The 20,591-nt window shown below is 45.3% G+C and overlaps 1 protein-coding gene across 1 annotated transcript; it reads left to right on the forward strand.

Moving 5' to 3' along the window:
* The first annotated feature begins 465 nt into the window (after window positions 1-465).
* On the forward strand, window positions 466-2,618 carry LOC136539271 (uncharacterized). Its single transcript, XM_066531212.1, has 3 exons — window positions 466-637; window positions 757-1,241; window positions 1,817-2,618. The coding sequence occupies exons 1-3, from the start codon at window positions 577-579 to the stop codon at window positions 2,438-2,440; spliced, it is 1,170 nt and encodes a 389-aa protein (XP_066387309.1). The 5' UTR covers window positions 466-576; the 3' UTR covers window positions 2,441-2,618.
* The last annotated feature ends 17,973 nt before the right edge of the window (window positions 2,619-20,591 follow it).

Genomic DNA, 20,591 nt, shown 5'->3' on the forward strand with positions numbered 1-20,591 from the left:
TCCGGTTTTGGAGTTTAGGGAGAAAAAACGGACTTTCGTGAAAGTTGAAGGACGTTACTTGGACTTTTTCCAAATAAAAACTATGGCACAGGCGCACAGCACAATCGTGGTCCTTTGAATCGACGTGGGCCTCTCTATTTGATCTATCTATACAAGCAGTGGTCCAGAAAAGGGCCTTTCCCGGGGAAAAAATGTGGTCTACACCACACAAAAGGCCAGTCAGGCCCGCAAACGAAGAAGCGGCCCTGCCCACAAGGGCAAGTCGGCGTTGCCGTGTAGGTGCTGCAGCCTGCAGGCCCAACCCAGCAGCAACAAACCACGCAACGGCTAGTACGGAGGGAGAGGGACAGCAGCGCCGTTCTGCCTTCGCCGTCTCCTCGTCAACGGTCATATTACCGTTGTCCTGCCACAATCCCAACGCTTAAAACTGGCACCCCAAGCGCTCCTCCGCCGCCGTCTCCACCCCCGCTTCCCCGTCTCTCCCGCTCCCCGCGCACGTCGTCTCTTTCCTTGAGCGCCCCCCACTGCACCAGCGACGCGCGCCTCTCACCCGCCTCGACGAGAAAGCAGCCACCGATGGAGACGCCGCTGTCCTCCAGGAGGATCACCCGCTCGCTCGCCGCCGCCGCATCCGCCCGTGAGTCCTCTTCTTCTCCCAACCTCGCCTCTCTGTTTCTTGATCGCTGGATCGCTTCTTCAGTTTCGACGCGTTCTTGGATGTGTTTCCTGACAACGCCCACTTTCGATTCTCCGCAGAGAAGAGCGCCGCCGCCGCGTTGGACTCCGCCGCCCTCTTCTCCCGGGTCAAGAAGGCTGCCGCGGTGGAGACCCAGGCCCAGACGCGCGCCGCCCTGCACGACATCAGCAACGACTCCCCCATCGTCGGCCTCGCGGCGGGCGGCCTCCACGCCACCGACACCACCCCCGCCAAGACCCGCCGCAGGGCCCCGCGCCGCACGCCCGGCTCCGGGGAGGCGCTCCTGCGCGGCCAGGTCAAGGCGCTCCTGCACAATGTCGAGGTGGAGCAGGGCGGCGGCGCCGCCGCCCTAGTCAGGCCCGCGCGCATCCAGGCGCTGCTTGGCGTCTCCAGGTCCCCGGCCCAGCTTCTTGCGCCCACACCGGCCAACACGCCGCAGATCGGCCCCGTCTCCGCGCCCAGGGAAGGCCTCCTCCTGCTTGATGGAGCCGCCGCCGTTCCCTGCGTCCTCGATGAAGAGGAACTGCTGATTCCTAAGCTTCAGGTAATGTAATTGTCGATTCTTGTCGATTCAGCAATGGATGAAATCTTCCACTCCTCGAGGAGCAACAGTCGACAATTCGACATGCATGGTAGAGTTTTGACCCAATTTTTCTGTGCTGAGTAGTGGATTTCCAATTTCAATCAGGGAACGCATGTTCTTGTCAATCTGATGCAGAAGCTTGTGTACCATTTCATCTAGTATCTTTATTCGTTAACCTTCTTTGTGCACGTCCATGTTAGTTTAGTTCGCAATTCTGCACGTTGTATGATAAGTTTGATTCATGGGTTCTCCCAACCTGTGTCGGCTGTCGTAGGTGTCGGCTAGTAATCTTGATATATGATAGAATTTTCTGAGTGTTTTCATGCTGCATTGTCAGGTCTCTTGCATTGTTAGCTGCATCTAGCCCGTTCTCAAATCTCAATGGCATGCTAGCTCTTTCAGAACTGCAAATTGATGTATATCTTCTAGTCGGGCAGCAAGTAGAGTAATCTTGATCTTGATATATGATTGAATTTTCCTTCAGCTGGCTACTGCATTTGGTCCTAAGGTGCTTTGCTGCTCCCGATGTTGTGCAGGTCATTGCAGCTTCCCTGCCTCCGCCTCAGCCAGAGGAGAAGCTGGGCGAGTGCCAGCTGAACCGTGCGCTGGTGTTCGACGACTCCCCTGAGAAGTCCGACGAGTCCAATGGATCAGCCGTCGCGTCATCCGTTTCCCTCCAGGAGAGCAGCACCGGCAGCTACATGGACAAGTCGTCACCACCTGAGGACGACAGCTCCTCTGCCTGGTCCATTCAGGTCCATGCCAGCTCCGAGAAGGGCGACGAAGAAGAGCTGGGCGTGGAGGAGCTGGCGGCGGCAGAGTACACCGAAGAAGAGGAGGAGGAGGAGGACTGGGAAGAAGACAGCGACGACGACTGCTACGATGATCTGTGCGAGGAGATGAGCAGGATGACCATGTTGGGTGAAGAGGAGAAGAAGGCCGGGCTGCCGCAGTTCGAGGGGAAGCACACCAGGTTCATCTACAACAGTGACGACGAGATCGAGCGCGAGGAGGTGGCGGACGCAGCTGAGGCGAGGGCGGAGCTTGGCGCGTTGATGCTCAGGGCGCTGCCGGTGCCGGAGGGGAGGCACCTGCGCTTCCACGACGAGGAGGATGACGAGCACCTGCGCTTCCACGACGAGGAGGATGACGAGGAATAAGAATGTCAGTTGTGTTATTGGGTATCTGCAGTGGTTGTCTTTCCCTGACACCAGCCGTTCTACAGTCCGGTTCTGTATTTTGATTCATGTCTCGGTTCTTCAGAGAACAAATTACTCTTTTACCGATTCAAATCTTCTGAAATGCAATATACTATTTCCCGGTTACTACTGAGCTAAATATGTTTTGTCTAGTCCAATGGGACTAGACAAATCTATACTGTCTGGCAAGCATCAGTCGAGTATTTGTTTAGAATATCAGAAGAGTTTTTAGTTCCATCCTCCCGTAGTGAAAGAATTTACGACCTTTTTTATGGAAGAAACCGGAGCTGCAGAAGGAGGAGAAATCAAAGAGATGGATCGACAGATAGGACGGAAAGCGACATGTGCAGATGGCCTGCTGAGTGCTGACTCTCGTTTTGTTTACTTGTGCTTTTCTTCATGGCAAGCATCAGTCGAGTATTTGTTTAGAATATCAGAAGAGTTTTTAGTTCCATCCTCCCGTAGTGAAAGAATTTACGACCTTTTTTATGGAAGAAACCGGAGCTGCAGAAGGAGGAGAAATCAAAGAGATGGATCGACAGATAGGACGGAAAGCGACATGTGCAGATGGCCTGCTGAGTGCTGACTCTCGTTTTGTTTACTTGTGCTTTTCTTCATGGCATCGCGTTAAACTCGCCCAATTCTTTTGACGTTTGTGTCCGTTGCATTGCATGTCCAGGCAGACACCTTTGTTTACGCACTGCACTGCCTGGAACAATCAGTTTAGCTTTCATTGTTACACCTGTCATGAAATTGACGGCGACTGGTTTTACAGCAATATTGACGTCACACCATGCCATAATTTCCCTACTTTTTAAGGGAAAAAAACAACTAAAATTGCCTGCAAATCATGGGTAGCAATTGCAGTAAAGTTGACAGTAAATTGCAGTACAGTTTCACTTTTGCAGTTGCACTAAAGCATGGTAAATTGCCCTAAAATAACTTACTCCCATTACATTAATTTTTTTTTGTCTGTGTTAGTTTGGTGTTGTGGTAAAATTTGACACCAGATTGCAGTTAATTTGTTGTGAGGTGTTGTGGTTTGTCTCTTGGTAAATTTGTCTTCTCGGTTTGCAGTTTCACTTATCACGGCTCCATGTTTGTAGGCTAGATTTGTATTTGTTCTTTCTTGTAAGTCAAGCAAACGCCTATGGGTTGTTTCTAGCGATGTTGATATGGAGCGCTTGGAATGGCTATTTGTATTACACCACCTCTCACATGGTAACCAGGACCAAACATTTGTTCTATAAACTTGCTCATGGTAACTTATTATTGTTGCTCCAAGCTATAAAATCCCAAAGAAAGCTTATAGGACCAGATGCCTTGTGGAGAGCACAAGTCCTCTCTGCCATCCAGGCCAGCTTCATCGACTTGGACTCAGAAGAACAAGCGTTGTCGAAGACCATCCACAAAGTTATGCAACAAGCTCATTGAACTTGTTGCCAATCCAAAGTACTTACCTGTTGCCCTTGCCTCCCCGTGACATCCACGATCAAGTGGCATCTCTGTCAACCACGCCAAAATATGGTCGATAATGAAAACATGTTCACCTATCGATCATTGGCATGGGTCATTAGGCACACACATGTGTCATCCTTGGACATGGAGACACGGAAGGAGGTGGATGAATTGGGTCTCTAAAACCAATCCTATGGCTTTTCTTGATCTACAATAGAAAAAATATTAAACTAGTTTCTAGTGTGCTCTATTGACCCAAATCCACAAAGAGTTTTGCAACCTAAAGACAGTCCTATCAACTAGCCTACATCACTTGCCCTAAACATCAAATGGGATGCACCAAGGCTAGCCATGGGTATACTCAAGGTGCGTGGTTAGGTCAGTAGCAACTTCGAGTGCGACTCACTAGGAATCTCCTCTTCGTACTCCTTAGTGATCTCCTCCTCATATTAGTGCTTCTAAGTCTAGGAGTAGTTTGTGACAGTCGATCCTATATGCATTTTCTTGCTAGTGATTGCATTCTCTATGAAATTAGAGTGATCTAGTGCATTTGCTTTGAGAGATAGCATCTTGTGGCACTAGCCACTAGGTGATCTGTTCGCTGTAGTTTTCTTATTACTCTTGGTGGTTTTCGTAATGCCTAGATGGCTAGGAGCATCGGTGACTCCGTTGAGGCACTCAATTGAAGATTATGAGGTGCTCCAAAGATGATTGTGCGGAGCTCTTGTGCCCATCCTTGCTGGAGTTGGCAAACAACAACTTTAGTGGAACCGGGGCTTAGAGATGCACATTGTAGGTTCATTAAGCTCTAGACAAGTGTTCACAGTTGGAGCCAACCTTGAGGGGTTGTTGAGTTTGTAGAGGAGCGATGATCCTTGGCTTGCCTCAACATGGACGTATGTGACCGACAAATCACCGAACCACGGAGTTATATCTTGTGTCATCCTCTTGTGTAGTTTCATCACTCTACACTTGTGCTTTACATTATGTTCTTACAATTCCTAGTGTAGAGATGTAGGTTTGCAAGACATAATTAGAAGTAGTGCTTACTAGGGCCTCATTTGTTTCTAACGAGTTTGCCTTATGTTGTGCCTTATATATATTTTAATTAGACTATCCATCTCTCTCTAGTCATCCAAAGATCCATTTCACCAACCTAGCAGCGTAAAGGGATGAGAAGGGTGTTAAGCAGTCTCAACATAAAGGCCATATGCTTTAAGAACCTTCCCGAACATGGTGGAATACATAAGTCAAACATGGTTGTCAACACTTAGTAACTACCACAATAATTCGTAGGACATGCCTCAAACAGAGATAAATTATAATCTTGAAACCACATTTATACTATAGTTTAGTACCGTAATCCCAATCCACTGTGATAGATTAGAGCACTCAATACAAACGGTGAATTTGTGAACAAAAAAAGTAAGAACTAAACTTAATGAACCAAAGTAATGAAGTTACCAAATAATTGTCCCAAATGTTTACAGTGAAACAGAGCTGCATCCTTTGAGATACAAGTTGGATAAGGATCGATAACCACGGCTCTTCCCAGAATTCCCCTCTAAAAGCTCTAGCTTGGTTTTGGTGAATTGATGAAACCCTATGTGCTAACATTTGCTCTAAGTGATCATGAGATAGGTTAGTACACATTCCAAGTGGAGGAGCAAATGAATGAAGATCATGATGGTGGTGATGGTCATGGTGATGATCAAGTGCTCGAGCTTGGAAAAGAAGAAAGAGAAAAACAAAATGCTCAAGACAAAGGTATATTTGAGGAAATTCAAAAAAAAGGTATATTTGATAGGAGCTCTTTGTTTTGGTGATCAAGACATCTAGTGGGTGTGATCACATTTAGGATAGATAGTCATACTATTAAGAGGGGTGAAACTCGTCGTGAAATGCGGTTATCAAAGTGTCACTAGATGTTCTAATCCATTGCATATGCATTTAGATTCTAGTGAGTGATAAAACACCCTTGGGATTTGGCTTAGATTGTTGCTAACTCACGTACACATGTGGTGCAATACTTGGAGTTAGCACACATGCACAAGGGTGAAGTGATTGCGCTTGAATAGAGTGGAGACAGGGGCGTCGGACCCTGGCTCAGGAGGCGTCACTGTCAGCCTCGATCTGACGGTCAACCCTAGCGCAGCGGCTCAGACGAGGCGATGTCGAACCGAGCCAACCGGAGGCATCGGACCATACGTGCACATTTTTCCTTAGCATGGGAGATAGCGAGGCATGCGCTGGCGCGACACGTGGTGGCGTCGGACCGCGCTCTAGGTCCGATGGTGAGCGTCGGACCGGTGTCCGATGGTTTTTCACGTTTCTAGACCTCTCGGTGTAGTTTTTGTTGGTGTCGTACCCTGAGCGTTGGCTGGTCCGACGGTAGAGCTCAGCTCGGTCCGACGGTGGTGATCAGCGCATGGCAGGCGACCGTTGGCGTGTAACGGTCGATTCCTTTCAAACGAAACGCGTGGCGGTGCGAGAGTGGATGCTGCAGGGCATCAAACCGAGCGTCGGACGGTTTTACGCCCCGTGTTTCAAAGTCCGACGATCACTTATTTGACCCAACGGCTATTAGCTCTTTGGGATGTCTATTTAAGTGAAAGGGTCGTCCTTGGTCGTCCTCTCTTAGCACTTTGACATACTTTTCATCCCTTAGCTGAGCTACTCCTCTCCATCCACTCATACTTGATTGATTCATCATTTGATGAGATTAGAGAGCATCCAAGTGCATTGCTTTGAGTGATTGTATCTAGAGACACTTGGTGATTGTGTTTCGCTACGGATTTCGCTTATTACTCTTGGTGGTTGCTGCCACCTAGACGGCTTGGTACAGCGAGGATCGTCGAGCGGAGGAAGGTGATTGTCTCTGGCTCCAATGGTGGTGATTGCGAGGGGTTCTTGACCTTTTCCCGGTGGAGAGGCAAAATGTACTCTAGTGGATTGCTCGTAGCTTGTGGATCCCCATCTTATGTTGGTTATGCGGCACCTGATTGCGGGTTAGGCGTGTGATGTCTATTAGCGCATGAACCTCCCAAGTGGATGAATCGCTACAACGGAGACTAGCTTACCAGCAAGCAAGTGAACCTCGGAGAAAAATCATTGTATCATCGTTGTCTCTGGAATTTCTTGTGATTGATTGATCATCTCTTGCCACGGCGGTATAACTCACTACCTCTCTTGTGTATTTACTTTCCTAGTGTAGTTAAGTTTTTTAGTGTAACTAGTTTTGAGAGTTAGCTTGTGTCTTGTCTAGTTTAGTTAGTGGGGCTCTTTAGTTAGTCTTTGAGAGCTCACTAACTTAGTGGTAGTGACCTAACCTTGTGTGTGACATAGACTATAGAAACTAGTATTATGGATAAGTGGCTTGCATTTTAGTAGGCTGGCACAAAACTTGTTTCGCCTCATATTTATATAACCACTTGACTTTAAGCGTTGTTTGTAGAAATCTTTATAGGCTATTCAGCTCTCTCTAGGCATTAGAACCTTTCACCCTCACTCCCCCCGGATTTTCTAAGTACTATGATGATAGGGCTTTGTCGTGTTCTTGAAATCTTCCACCTTCTTGCTATGCTTTGCGTCGAGCTTCTATGGTGCTATTTAAAGCATCTTTATGTCAATTCTTTACAAGGGTTGGCTGACATTAACGATGGATGATTTAAAATCTGCATTGATATATACTATTTTTGAAAAGTAATACAGTAGAGGCTAAGACTAATACAAGTAAATAATCAGTCCTTATATATCTATAGTAACAATAGCTTGGATTAGAGCATCTTCAAAAGACTCTCCATATCCTTCCTAATTGCTAGGAATAGAGAATTTGGTGAAAAACTAACCTCCAACAGTTTTCCTAAATGGTCATCTAAATATAACCATTTTCTATTCCGAATTTTTTGCTAGCAAAAAATAGAAGACTATACAAATGGCTCTCTAAATGATAATTTAGAGAATAAGATTTAGAAAAGTTTTTGAAGATGCTCTTATCATTGAGTGGAACTCCACCGTTAGCCAGGAGGCCAGAGGCTAAGACTAATACAAGTTATATATAGTAACAATAGGTTGGATTATCATTGAGTGGAACTCAACCGTTAGCCAGGAGGCATCAAGTGGCCAGTAAACGTGGGCTGCTAATTGAGTTGCCCTCCCTCCGCGGGCATGCCGACGCGCACGCTACTAGTACTAGCGCGTTCACACTCGCCGTCGAGGTGACATGGGGAAGACACGCCCTGCAGCGTCGAAATAAATCAGCCTGTTGGGTTAGGTTAGCTGGTTCGCATCGTTGTTCGTAAAGAAATATTATTGGTTAGTTTATATAAGAAAAAAATATTATTTTAATAAAAAATTTACAATTATTTATAACCAGTCACAATCAAATAAACAGGCAGAAATATTTTTAACCGAATATAACCCGTAGGCTGGTTGTGGTTAGCTTCCACGTAGAGTCTCCTCGTGAGGTCCCACTGACACTATACTAAATATAGACTGATGAGTGCGATGTGCTGTAGAGTTCAGCGAATCGGTCAGCACCACCTCAGCATCGAGCATGCGGCAACGAAAGCGTACTCGTAGTCGTAGATAAACATTTCCATAATATTCGCTGTTGCCTGTTGCTCATGCCTCATGGTCACTAACCTCCATCATCATCACTACCATAACTCACGGTTGCTGCTGATAATTACAGGAAAGGACAGGGCGTAAGTTGGGTGAAGGTGAAGCAGAGCACTGTGCCAGTGCTCCAGAGACCAAAATACGTATTGCTGCGGAGGAAACGGACGCTCATACGTGGGATCGGTATCGGGCAGTGTGAAGCAGAATCGCCAGCAGGCAGCCCACTACGAGTCTGCCTAAAATGGCAATGGCCCCGATATCCCGTACCGGACGGATATTTGATTTAGGGAATGGAGATGAGATCATATTTTTATCCGTGAGCATCTAAATGGACAAGAATCCATCCCCGACGGGTATAGCGGGTACGGAAACGTTCCCTGTTTACCTGTCCCCGTTACCCGTTGAGAAACCCGACTATTTAAGCTGTCATGCGAGTATGAGGCCCAAAGAAGCTCAACATAGGTATTTTGGCCCAAATCTGAACAATCATATATATAGTTTGTGTGTTCTAGGAACCATAGTTTAATTTTTTCTCATCATCTCCGCCAGCAGCACAAGCACGCCTGCCTCACGAGTGCTCGTGCCCCTCGCTTCCTCAGTTCGGTCTCTCTGCCACCTTTGCTCGTCCTCCTCGCAACCTTGCTCCTTCTCCTCGGCATCTCCGAGACTCTGACACTTATACCCGGGTGAAAAAGAAACGTCTCCGATTGCAAAGCTACGACCCCAAGTGTCCTTGTTTATCGGGTATGTAGTACCCGTCGGGTATCTGTTACCCGATCGATGCCCGACAGGTACGGGGATGGACAAGAATCTATACCCGAGATAGTTAACGGAGACGGGGACGGTGAAAGATCCTAATATGGCTAGAGGGGGGGTGAATAGCCTATTTAAAAATCTACAAATCAACTAGAGCAATTTGATTAGTATGACAAATAGTGTAATGCAAACTTGCTCTAGCTCTACAAGAGTTGCAAGCCACCTATCTAACAATTCTAGTTGCAATGATTACTTAGGCACACAAACTTGCTATGTAATTACCCACTAAGAGCTCTCAATCTTGCTACTCTAAAGAGCTCAACTAGATGAATGTAAATAATAAAGCAAACTCTCAATTCTAATTACACTAAAGAGCTTGTATCAACTAGTTTGCAAGAATATAAATAAGTGAGTAGCGTGATTATACCGACGTGTAGGGGATGAACCAATCACAAGATGAATATATAGCCAATCACCGGGAGAATGCCAAAGACAAGAGACAATCGATTTTCTCCCGAGGTTCACGTACTTGCCAACACGCTACGTTCCCGTTGTGTCGACCAACACTTGGTGGTTCGGCGGCTAAGAGGTGTTTCACAAACCTCGTCCACATAATTGGACACCGCAAGAACCGACCCACAAGTGAGGTAACTCAATGACACGAGCAATTTACTAGAGTTACCTTTCGGCGCTCCGCCGGGGAAGGTACAACTCCCCTCACAATCATCAGAGACGGCCACGAACAATCACCAACTCGTGCCGATCCTCCACCGCTGCACTGAGCCGTCTAGGTGGTGGCAACCATCAAGTAACAAGCGAAATCCGTAGCACAACACGAATACCAAGTGCCTCTAGATGCAATCACTCAAGCAATGCACTTGGATTCTCTCCCAATCTCACAAAGATGATGAATCAATGATGGAGATGAGTGGGAGGTCTTTTGCTAAGCTCACAAGGTTGCTATGTCAATGAAAATGTGCAAGAGAGTGAGCTTGAGCCGGCCATGGGGCTTAAATAGAAGCCCCCATGAAATAGAGCCGTTGTACCCCTTCACTGCACTGAACACGGGCCGACCGGACGCTCCGGTCATATTGACCGGACGCTGGACCTCAGCGTCCGGTCGTGCGATGTGCGCCACGTGTCATCGGCTTCAAACGTTGTTCATCAGATTTCAATGGCTACGAAGCTGACCGGACGCTCCGGCAAAACTGACCGGACGTAGAAGCCTCAGCGTCCGGTTGTTTCCAGTAAGCTCCCCGAGGCGTATTTCTTCGATCGGACGCGTCCGTTCCACCTTGACCGGACACAGTCCAGCGTCCGGTGCAATACCCTCGGTACTGTGTAGACCCGTCAGTTTGACCGGACGCACGCTACTAGGGTCCGGTGCCTGACAGTAGGTGAAGAAGACACCTGGTGTCAGAATCCAAGAATTTAAATGATCACTTAGTCAAAACAACCAATTCCCAGCTTAGCCGAGCACACAGCTAGTCTCTAGCTTAGCTGAAAAATTAGTAAGAAGAAAAATAGTACATTCACCGCAAGGTGAAGTGTACACACTTAGTCCCTGAGCCTGCTGTAAGATAGAAAGCATCTTGTAGCAGGATCAAAGAATTAAGTGTAAATGACGAAATTCCCGCACTTAGCACTGGACATCTAGAGTAAAACTTGATAATATTGAGCGGTAAAACATGAAGAAAATGGTAAGTGCTTAGCACTGAATTATTGCGATAGATATACTTATCAAAGCCCCTGACATGCCACCCAAGATCAGCACCCTGATCTGGACAGCATGGAAAACCATGATATCACACATGACATGCAGCATTGGCAAAACGTAGTAAGCCAACAAGCGAATCGACAGACAAAGTCCCCACCTTAGCTGGCAAGCCCCTAGCATAACTAACGATGAAACAATAGATAATCCAACCAGTTGGTTGGTGAAGAATCAAGTACCGAGCAGCCCAACCAACTGGTCGGCCATAAAGTGAGTGCCGAATAAAAGTGAATGCCGAAAGGTCAGACCAACTAGTCGGCGATGAAGTCATGAACCTAGTGGTCCGACCAGTTGATCGGCAGAGAAATCCGAAGGCCAGATGGTGCGACCACCCAGACGATGATCCTGCAATATAAATATGTAGGATGGGTAAGTACATGTATGAAAAATAAAATGTATAAACTCGGTGATGAAGAAAACAGAGCGAAGTTTATCAGGAGCAATGTATCGGTGAATTTTATATCCTACAGAGCAGTTTATGTTTATTTGGAGTTTATTCATAATTGTATAATTAACTAAATCTCCAGGCTTAGTACTGGACATAGGAATAAAATTTGGAGAGCGTTGAGCACTTAAAAATGAAGAGAATACTTAGCAATTAACCATGGCGGATTTTGGAGAGTGCTTAGCACTATACCGTGGTGAACATGGCGAAATTTGGAGAACATGGAGAGATTTGGAGAGCGTGGAGAGTGCTTAGCACTATACCAAGGCGAACATGGCAAAATTTGGAGAACATGAAGAGTGCTTAGCACTATACCGTGGCGAGATTGGAGACCGTGGCGAAAATTGAAGACCCATGGCGAAGATTAGAGATCATGGCAAAAATTGGAGACTGTGGAGAGTGTTAAGCACTGTACCGACGAGACATGGGGGCATTCTATCCCGAGATGTTTGTGCACGCTTAGGAATGTATGCATCACTGAGGAGCCACTACCGATCACCAGTGGCGTAGAGCACTACTGCTAATGCATACTTAGGGATATAGGCATCACCAAGGAGCCGTTGCCGATCACCCATGGCGCGGAGCGCTACTGCTCATGCATACTTGGGGATATAGGCATCATCAATGAGCCACTGCCGATCGCCCATGGCGCGGAGTGCTACTGTTCATGCATACTTGGGGATATATGCATCACCAAGGAGAAGCTACCGATAGCCCATGGCGTGGAGCAGTACTGCTCATGCTTGCTTGAGTGCTAGGTCGAGGACAGGGCTGCTTCTGGGTAACGCAAATGAGAATGCGGCTGGTCATCGAATCGAATGACGATAGAATGCGTTGTCTCAAAGATGTTTAGCATGAAGAAATAAGTATTTCCAGAAAAAATACGGAAAGCAAATGGTGAAAACATCACGGATAGAATAATTATTGAAATGCATATATGCATAAAAAGGTACATATCTTTTGTAGGATGTCTCAAGGATAGAAACACCTAAGATGTTCGATGTGCCAGGAATTAGGGATGTCAGCGCTGTCTTGATCACAGAGCCTATATGACCCTGGTCGGGTCGATGATATATGGACCCTCTCAAGGTGAAGATAGCTTGTGCATCCCGTCGGTCTTCTATCTCCTGCGGTGTACCATATCGCCGACCACGAAGGATTGCTCCTAGATATTATGGTTGTAGTACTTACGCAGACTATCTAGGTACATAGCAATCCGAATACATGTGACCAAGTATTCTTCCTCAAGTCGGTAGACATCGTCTTGTCATGCCTGATCGTTGTTCTCTTCATCATAATTTTCTATCATTGGTGCTCAAAAAGCGAGCACAGGGATATGGTTTGGGTATTGATGGGTGTAAGAGGTTGTGTCCTACGGCCAACGGGGCATAGCTTGGTAACACTATTTTCCCTGTCTGTGTCGGTTAAGGACTGGCCATTGCATTGGACACTAGGCAAGTCACAGATTTATTATCTCGAGCACATACTTGGGTATGGGCATAGGGAAGACTTGTTACTCTCTTGTCATGGGTTTTGGCTCTTTTTTGGACCGACTATCAGGGTGGTTTTTGGGTGGAGGTCCTTGCACCGCACTGAGTCCGGGACTCAGGGATGGGGGCTTATAGTCCCAGTTTCAATAGGGACCTGGACCCCATGACAGGAGGGTTGTGGGTTGGTCCTGCTTGTGCCTAGGGTACAAGCGGGGCGTGCGTTTTTAGAGTACCCAGCTGGACACATTGATTCGCGAATCGTCGGGCAATCCAGTATGGCTTGTCTAAACTCTAGCATCATAGTCAGAACTAGAAGATGAAAGATGGTAAAAGAAAATCTGATTGCTTACCACCTGCTTGAAAGTAGCACAGGTGCTTACATAGAATGGTTAGTTAATGAACTAATGCGACTGCTAATAAAAATTGAACATAAGGACGCACGCTTAGTAATGCTTCCTGCAACTGCAATAAACCCACAAGCCAGATAGCCTTGCATATCCTTGGAGTCTTTTCTTTCCTCCTGTCGGGTAAGTCTTGCTGAGTATAATTGAGTACTCAGGGTTTTATTTCCCCCTGTTGTAGGTGACAGGTGGATGCTAAAGCTAACTCTTGTGTGTGGATTCCTCCTGGTGGACTCAGAGAGGATTTCCTTTATGCTGCGATCATAGTTTTATTTATAACTCTTACCAAATGTTTTATTAAATGGAAGTTTTATAATCTGTTGTTGTAGTTTATATATCAATATTTCATCACGTCATAAATAGATGTTTAATTCTGCTGTAACTCTGTTCACATATTTATATTCTGATGTTCAATTAAATTATTCATAACTCTGATAATATGATTACATTCCACTGTTATAACAATAAATATTATAGTATGATGTTGTATTAAAAGTGATGTAAGAAATGGTTAATAATGATGTAAGCTTTATTCTCTCATTTGTGATCCTGATAGAAAAATGTAGATTTTTGGGTTCTCCCTTGGGGTGTGGTCGACGGAACCGCGTGATTTGGTGTCCTCTCTTGAGTACTTAGTGTCTAATGGAATACGAGTACTTCTGGGAGGCATTAGATTAGGCGGTTCTGCCACACTGCTCTATGTTGTCAATGGAGTTTCCCGATCGACGGCGACATGGTTGTGCAGCCTTTGATCCCTCTGGCCGATCAGCTTCTTCGGAGTCTGCGTATGAGTTTGCAACCTTGAGGAGTTCGCCAATGGTCTGGGACCTCTTTGCGGTAAATTTTGGAGCACAGCTCCTGATGGTGGAGTCCTCTAGTGAAAGCAGAGATGGACTTACTTTCTAGCCAATTCGCGGGTGGCCACATCCAATTCTAGATGTCGTTAACTTGGGCTTGAGCTGCTTTGAGCAGCGCTTCAATCTTGAGTATCTCTGGCGTTTGTGGGAGTCTAGCCAACTCGTGGGTGGCCACTACCAGATTGGTGCTTGGCGTCTGTGAAAGGTCCTTGTGTGGTTTTAGTAATTGAGTGACAACTTAGGTGGACTAATTGTGTTTATGTGAGATACACAGGTGGTTAGTCCACAGGTACATGTGTGTGAGCAACATATGCCATGAAGGTGAAAATGGCTTGGAGATGTTGCAAAGCTCATACATGTGATGATGAAGGAGCTCATTACACATGAGACATGACATTGAGTCATGTGATCAAGGTGGAGAAGATCAAGACAAGACTTGGCTTGATGGACCGGTTGCAAGCATAAAGGTCAAGTCAGAGGCTTTGGAGCGATGGACCGCGTGGCGGTGAAGCTTGAGCAAGACTTGGCGCCGATGGACGAAGGCAACGGTGAAAAGCAAGTGATGTCAAGATCTATGAACCAATATGATCACGTGATGATATGAAGTGGATCATATCATTGTTGATCGTGTTGGTGCATGTGTTGCATCAACATTGGAGGACATGGAATGGAATGCGCAAAGCAAAGGTATAACCTAGGGCATTTCATTTCATCGGTCATAGGTGTGTAGAGAAGTTGATGACCGGGTTTAGGATAGATGGCCCTACTATCAAGAGTGGCAAACTTGTTTGCATATCGGTCATCTAGTGCCACTCGAGTGATCTAACTTTGCATCGTCACTAGGATCGAGTGGCATGGCAAGTTGAGTGGCTAACACCCTTGAAAATGTTTATGAAAATATGCTAACACATGTGCACAAGGTGATACACTTGGTGGTTGGCACATTTGAACAAGGTTGAAGAAGATAGAGTTGAAAACGAGTTAGTCGCGCTGGTTACAGAGTGACCGGACGTGTCCGGTATGGTGACCGGACACGTCCGGTATTTGGCGACGTACTCAGCAATTGGACGTGTCTGGTTGCCACACTAGACGCGTCCGGTGTGAATAAGCTAAATCGGTGTTCGGTGGAACAGTCGATCGGACGCTGGCAACGTCCGGTCCGATGTGACCGGACGTGTCCGGTTGTCCGTGGGTGCTTACTGTACTCGATCGGACGCTGAGGCTCAGTGTCCGATCAGTTTCTAACAGACGCGTCCGGTCAGCCCTAGAGGCTTACTGGACTCGACCGGACACAGCGGCTGAGCGTCCGGTCATTTCGTGCTGAGCGTCCGGTCATCTTGTCAGAGAGTCGTTGGAGGCAACAGTTGGACACGTGGCGGTCTGGCAGCTACCGAACATGTTTGGTATAGCGACCAGACACGTCCGGTATTCACGATCGGTGCGTCCGGTGCTGCGTCCAGTCGATCCGAAAAACGCCCAGTGAAGGGGTAACTGCTCTATTTGTTCGTGGGGTTACAAATAGAAGCCATGGTCGGCCTTTGGCCGAGAGCTTGGATGAGCTAAGCACACTAGAGCCTTGGTGGCTTGTGTAGTAGTGCTTGGGAGCCCTCCATCTCACACATACTTGATAGTGGTCATCCGATTGTGTGAGTGAGCGATTCTAGTGCGATTGCATTGTGAGGTTGCATCAAGTGGCACTAGGTGATCGAGTTGCAAGCCGGTGGTGCTTGTTACTCTTGGAGGTTGCCACCTCCTAGACGGCTCGGTGGTGGTCTCCGTCGAAGCCCACAAGAAGCTTGTGTGGTGCTCCGGAGAAGTGCTTTGTGAGGGGCATTGTGCTCGCCCCACGGGAGCCGCGAAGAGCAACTTTAGTAAAGCATGTCATTGAGCTACCCTCACTTCCGGGGTAGGTTCTTGCGGTGCTCGACGTGCGGGCTTGGCGGGTGATGCCAATTAGCCGCCGAACCACCAAGTGAGCGGTCGACACAACGGGGACTAGCGTGTTGGCAAACACATGAACCTCAGGAGAAAAATCATCGTGTCAACGTTGTTCTTCCCGTTAGTTTGCATCCCCGTTACACAAGCTTGCAATTACTTTCATATACATTGAGCTTGTGTTGTTGCTTTTGTAATTAGTTAGCTTGTGTAGCTTGCTAGTTACCTTCTTGCTTGTGTAGCATAGAAGTAGCTCCCTTGCGTGGCTAATTTGGTTTGTATAACCTTGTTAGTCACATTGCTTAGTTTGTGTAGCTAAGTAATTATGCTCTCTAATTTGGCATTGGTTGCCTTGTTATTGAGCATTGCTAGTGAGCATTAGGTGGCTTTGTGCTTTTGCTTACTAGCATGTGTAGGAGCTCCCTTGTTGCTTAAAGTACTAGTGGCATAGGTTTGTGTGACCTTGCTCCTAGAATTGGTTAGGTGAGCTCTAGCTAGCCCGGCACCTTTGTTGCTTAATTAGTATCTTTGGAAGGTGCTAGAGAACATAGATAGAGGGGTGTAGTCTTGGCTAGACCGATAGTTCTAATTTCGTACTTGTTTCGGTTAGCCGACATGATTAATTTTAGAAAGGACTATTCACTCCCCCTCTAGTCCGCCATCTCGACCCTTTCAATTAGTATCAGAGCCCGGTCTCTCATTTGTGGTCTTCATCGACCCGAGAGGATGGCGGCTTATGGGCTAGATGTTGATTGTCCACATATTTTTGATGGCACACACTTTACACGATGGAAAAATTGGATGATATGCAATTTTAAGTTTATTTGCCCTCAAATATGGTGGATGGTAGATGTAAGCTTTTCTCATGTGTTGGATGAAGATAATCTAACTCAAGCACAAGAGAAATGCCTAGATCTCGACATCCAAGCTACTAACATCATGTATAGATCTTTGCATGATTGCATATTTGGAGAGATCATCGACATGAAGACCGCCCATGAGATTTGGAGTTATCTCAATGAGAAATATGGGACGGTCTCCGATGATGATGATGAGCCTAAGATGGAGGCACATGAGTGTGTTGAGCATAACCACAATTTGGTGATTGTGGAAGATTGCTCCACCTCATGGTCAAGTGAAGATGATAATGATCATATCACAAGATCACTTGACAAGATTGATGATGATGCCACAAGTGATGCCAATAATGATGCTACTCCATGCACACTTGATGGTGATAATGATGGATCATGCTCGGGCTATGAGAGTGATGATTCTTCAAGCTCTCCAACTACATCACATTGCTTCATGTCACAAGGTGATACTAAGGTATCTAATGCAAATGTGATTGATCTTGATTCATATGAGGAGCTTCTAGATAGATATGGTTGCATGATCAAAGCTTTAGAAAAAGAGATGGCTAAAATCGAGAAATTAAAAAATGAAAACTCTTTTCTAAAGAACACATGTGAACAACAAAAGCATCTACTTTATGTTACTACTTGTTCACATGAGGAGCTAAAAGTGGCTCATGAGGAACTTAGTGTTGCTCATGATAACTTGGTAGAAGACCATGCTTTTCTCACTATGAATATTTCTAATGGAAAAACTAAAACTAGTGAGAGCTCATCACATGGGTCAATTGATCAATCACATATTGTTACTAACCCTTGTGATGTAGGCAAGAAGCATGTATCCACCTCTTGTGATGATTTATTAGATATGCCATGCTCTTCACATATAGATGCTTGTTCTACTTCTATGTCTTGTGAGACTAACCTTTTGAAGGAGAACAATGAGCTAAATGAATAAGTGAAGAAATTGAGCAACAAGTTAGAGAGGTGCTACAACTCTCAAGTCACCTTTGAGCATATGTTAAAGACTCAAAGAAACTTTGGTGACAAGAGTGGAGTCGGCTTCAAGACTAGCAAAGTCAATCATCAAGAAAGCCGCAATGACATAAGTGGCATTGGCTTCAACAAGAGCAAGATCAAGGGCAAAAGATGGGGCAAGAGAAGATATGAAAGAGAGATGAAGAAGCAAGAACAAGAGAAGCTCTCTCATTTCATGTGCTTCAAGTGCCATGAAGTGGGACATTTTGCAAATGGTTGCCCCAATGAAGAAAAGCTCAAGTTGAAGAAAGAAGAAGAGAGGCTAAGGCATGTGAAGTGTTTCAAGTACCGCACTTGGGGTCATTTTACCTCAATGTGCCCAACCAAGTAATTGGTGAAGCAACAAGTGAAGCCTCAACCAAAGCCACAAGTTGAGCAAGAGAAGACACCCCAAGAGCAAATCAAGATCAACCATGAAGATGGTGGTGATTTGATGATAAATAAGAAGAAAACAAGAAGGGGTGGAAAGGCAAGGCATCCAATGCAAACTCAAGATGCCAAGATGATGAGCAAGAATGAAGATGAGAAGAAAGATCATGCTCACATCAAGTGCTTCAAGTGTGGAAGCGTGGGACACTTTGCCTCTAAGTGTCCTACCAAGCTTGAGAAGAAGGCTCAAGCAATCCATGAGAGGCAAGACAATAAGAAGCACCACATGAGCAAAGAAGAGAAGGCTCAAGCAAAGAGAAAGTGCTACTCATGCCGAGAAAGGAGACACATGGCACATTCATATCCCCTAGGTGACACTTCTAAGCCTATTTCAATTATTGATAATAATTTGCTTGGAAAGGGTGATAATGGTACCTCTATGGTTGCTATTGCAAAACATCCCGCTACTCATACTAAGGTGTTGCCAAAGTATGTTGCTCCTAACTTGAGAGGACCCAAAGTTGTTTGGGTACCATCAAAAAGTGGATGATTGTTTGTAGGTACCAACGGCATTGGAGGCTTGGTTCAAATGATATTCATCTTGTTGATCATATAGTTGAGCCAAGTATTGCTAAGTAATGATCATTATCCCAATGCCATGACAAATTGAGTGAAGTCCAAATGTGCTATAACATACAAGTGTCAATTTCAAGTTATTGGTGATTCATTGGATATATTTGATGACTTGCAAATAATTGAGTTGAAGCTTGCTAGTTGGATAATCATGAGCCAACCAAGGTATATCTTTTGTTGATCATTTCATTTGGGTGCACATGAGTTGATTGAATTGGATAAATATGCAATGTTGCTTGCTATGAGATGATTGAATGGATAGTTGATTAGTAGTCAAGTTTGGATTGATTTGTGTTGGATAAATTCATGAGATGACTTTTAGTAAGTGGTTTGAATGGATATATGTCTTATGGAATTATTCAAACAAGTTAGCTTCAAGTTTGATTCACATTTGATAAAGTATAGCTCAATTATTGAAATCTGTCCTATAATTGAGAATCTGAGCTAGCTGTGATCTTAGCCATGTTTGAGTGATCAAAACTTATTAGATTGGCATAAAAATTGGTGTACATGCTCTAGACTTATGGTATAAGATACTGTACAATTTTCATGAGAATTGGATAAGAAATGCTTCGGTTTTGGAGTGGATCTTGTCAGCTATAGTGCAGCTGTTTTCAGCATATAGCAGTGGTGGAAGAATTAAAATCTGGTAGCAATCGAGAAATCAAATAAAGCTCAAATTTTTGCAGCTACTAGGTAACTTAGTAATTCACACCTCCACCAAATTTCGTGGTATTTGGATTTGTACTTTGGGAGATATGCTTATTTCTTTGAAGGGTACAAAATCTGTCAGAAAAGTGACAAATGTTGGATTGATCTAAAGTCACTTTGATTGAAAGGTTCTCAAGTTGGAAACATGTTTACAAGTGTTTGAGGTACCTAAGTTTGGTTTAGAGATGACCTAAAAGCATGACAAGCAATGAGTACAAGGCTATTTGATTGTGGAGTGTACTTTGCACATATTCGGTACTCAAATTAAAAGATCAAGATCAAACTCAAGTTTAAGATATAGTTTAAGTTCTAGATATGATTGGAGATCATTTGGTAGAAAGAAAAGGACTTAAAGAAGGAATCAAGGTTACTCACCAAGTTAAGTCCATCACTTGGATCAATCAATCAAGTCATTTCAAGTGAGTATCAAGAATGATTCTTGGAGAGAGGTCACTTCTCCCTAGTGTAGGGGCTTGCCGCCTATGTGTAGGTGAACCAAGTGTGGTACTTGGAAGGTTAACATAGAAGTGGTGATCCAAGAAACATTTGAGATGCTTAGTTGAAGCAATCAAAAGGGTTGATCAAGAAAAGCAAGCAACACCCAAAAGAGGGCTAGTCATGATATTCTAAGTGGTATTCTTAAATTGATGCTCTCATGCAAGTAAAAAATCAAAAGATAAAGCAAGCCAACCACAACAAGAAAGTGCACTTGATCATAAGTGGTATTCATTTCATATGGGTGAAGAATGGAATTAAACATGGTATCTATTG

Source organism: Miscanthus floridulus, chromosome 2 (genome assembly GCF_019320115.1).
Source record: "Miscanthus floridulus cultivar M001 chromosome 2, ASM1932011v1, whole genome shotgun sequence".
Classification (NCBI taxonomy): domain Eukaryota; kingdom Viridiplantae; phylum Streptophyta; class Magnoliopsida; order Poales; family Poaceae; genus Miscanthus; species Miscanthus floridulus.